At 35.5% G+C, this 1,921-nt stretch overlaps 1 protein-coding gene across 1 annotated transcript in view; it reads left to right on the top strand.

Moving 5' to 3' along the window:
* SARC_04718 (hypothetical protein) overlaps nucleotides 1-1,921 on the top strand; it is a gene marked incomplete at both ends in the record, with an annotated part of 12,408 nt that overhangs the window by 2,333 nt on the left and 8,154 nt on the right. Inside the window, 2 exons of the mRNA XM_014301443.1 lie at nucleotides 163-264; nucleotides 1,207-1,360. Of these exons, the coding sequence (XP_014156918.1) occupies nucleotides 163-264; nucleotides 1,207-1,360 (256 nt within the window). The remainder of the gene's footprint in view (nucleotides 1-162; nucleotides 265-1,206; nucleotides 1,361-1,921) is intronic.

The raw sequence follows: 1,921 nt of genomic DNA, 5'->3' as shown, positions 1-1,921 counted from the left end.
AGTTAAAATGATTTTGCTTACAATACATCTGCTGGTCTTCACCTATGCATTTGCACCTATACGTGCACACTAGAGCACATATACATGTATACATATACATATACATATACATTACATAGAGCACATATGTAATGCTATCAATGTTCTATCTTGCCTCAACAGAATGAAGCCGTGCGATTAGAAGCCGAAAAAGCCGCCCAAGCTGCCATTGATGCTCTCCCCCAGAATGTGCTGTATCATATGAATCTGAGCACTATGACTTTGGTATGTATGGGCTAACCCTATACACTATTTCCTGTATGCTGTAGCTATGTTATGCGTTTGTTATGTGTGTTATATCGCTGGTAGGTGTGGTGTATTCCGTGTTTAAGTTTGCGTTTGTTATGCGTTTGCTATGTGTGTTATATCGCTGGTAGGTGAGGTGTATTCCGTGTTTAAGTTTGCGTTTGTTATGCGTTTGTTATGTGTGCTATATCGCTGGTAGGTGAGGTGTATTTCGTGTTTAAGTTAGCGTTTGTTATGCGTAAGTGGCTGCCACTCTGTAGTATGTACGGAGACACCTTCCGTGCCTTTTGTTGTATGGTGTATGAGAATCAACTTCCTTCACGATTTTTGATACAAGCTGTATAACAAGCAGTACTCTACTATATTGATTAGGTGTGTCATGGAGGTTTATCTGGTGCACTAGTACTGTGTTAAATGTGACACGTGTAGACCAATTATTAAATGGCGTCGTTCGTATGGAGGTCACTGTTATGTGTGCATGGCTCACACTCGGTTTAAGTACATACAACTCATCATACATAGTTACCGTGTGCGTGGTTTCTTGTGTGGTTTGGGACCACATCGGCTTTCATTCCGTTGTTGGGCAGCATAGACGGGGGATACTGCCAATTCATGACTATAAATTGGACCCAAATCTGGTCTGCCCCGATTCCTGTCACCACATTTAACAGGCCCTGTTATGAGATAGAGGATAAGTACAAACCTGTGATGGATCTCTGACACTTCTATTAGCACCCAATTGTAGTACATTGGGAGTAGTCACTACCACAGATTAGATAAAGTGACCACTGGCTAAATTGAGGAAGGATGCGGCGGAGGTCAGAGGGATGGGCCAGTGATTTCCGGCGAGTTTGATTGGTAGTTATTTTTAGATGTTCTTTTTTATCACCTAATCCCGTACTTTCATTGGTTGCTTTGTAGAGTGAGGCTATGAATAGTATGCTGGCTGCAGGGTTTGACTACCGGTTTTCGCCTCAGAATGAACCCATCTACGACCGCAGAGGACTGCCCCTGTTTGTGTTCAAACAGGACGAGACATATGTCGTTGATGTCATGGGTCAAAACGCAGTCTCTGGTAGGTTTCAAACATATGCACGTGTGTGTAAGTCGGGTGCATTTGAATCCATGTATATGTGTGTATGTGCATGTGTATAAATTTACATATGTATATGGATGTGTACGTGTATATACATGTGCATATGTTTTTGTATGTATACAGATGTACATATATATATATATATAAGGTAAATAATATATATGCATATATATATATATATATATCTATTATTATCTATATCTATATCTATATTTTATATATATTCATCTATATCTATACCTATACCTATATATATATATATATATATATATATATATATATATATATATATATATATATATATATATATATATATATATATATATATGTATATATATATATATATATATATATATATATATATATATATATATATATATATATATATATATATACATATATATATATGTATATGTATATATATATATATGTATATATATATATACGAGTGTGTTTATGAGATATATATGAGATATACGTGAGTGTATATGGAGAGATAGATGTCGAGTGTCATTATTGATATATATAAGAGACATATTA

Source organism: Sphaeroforma arctica (genome assembly GCF_001186125.1).
Source record: "Sphaeroforma arctica JP610 unplaced genomic scaffold supercont1.276, whole genome shotgun sequence".
Lineage (NCBI taxonomy): Eukaryota > Ichthyosporea > Ichthyophonida > Sphaeroforma > Sphaeroforma arctica.
The sequence above is the reverse complement of the archived record's forward strand: the minus strand, read 5'-3'. Positions and strand labels throughout refer to the sequence as shown.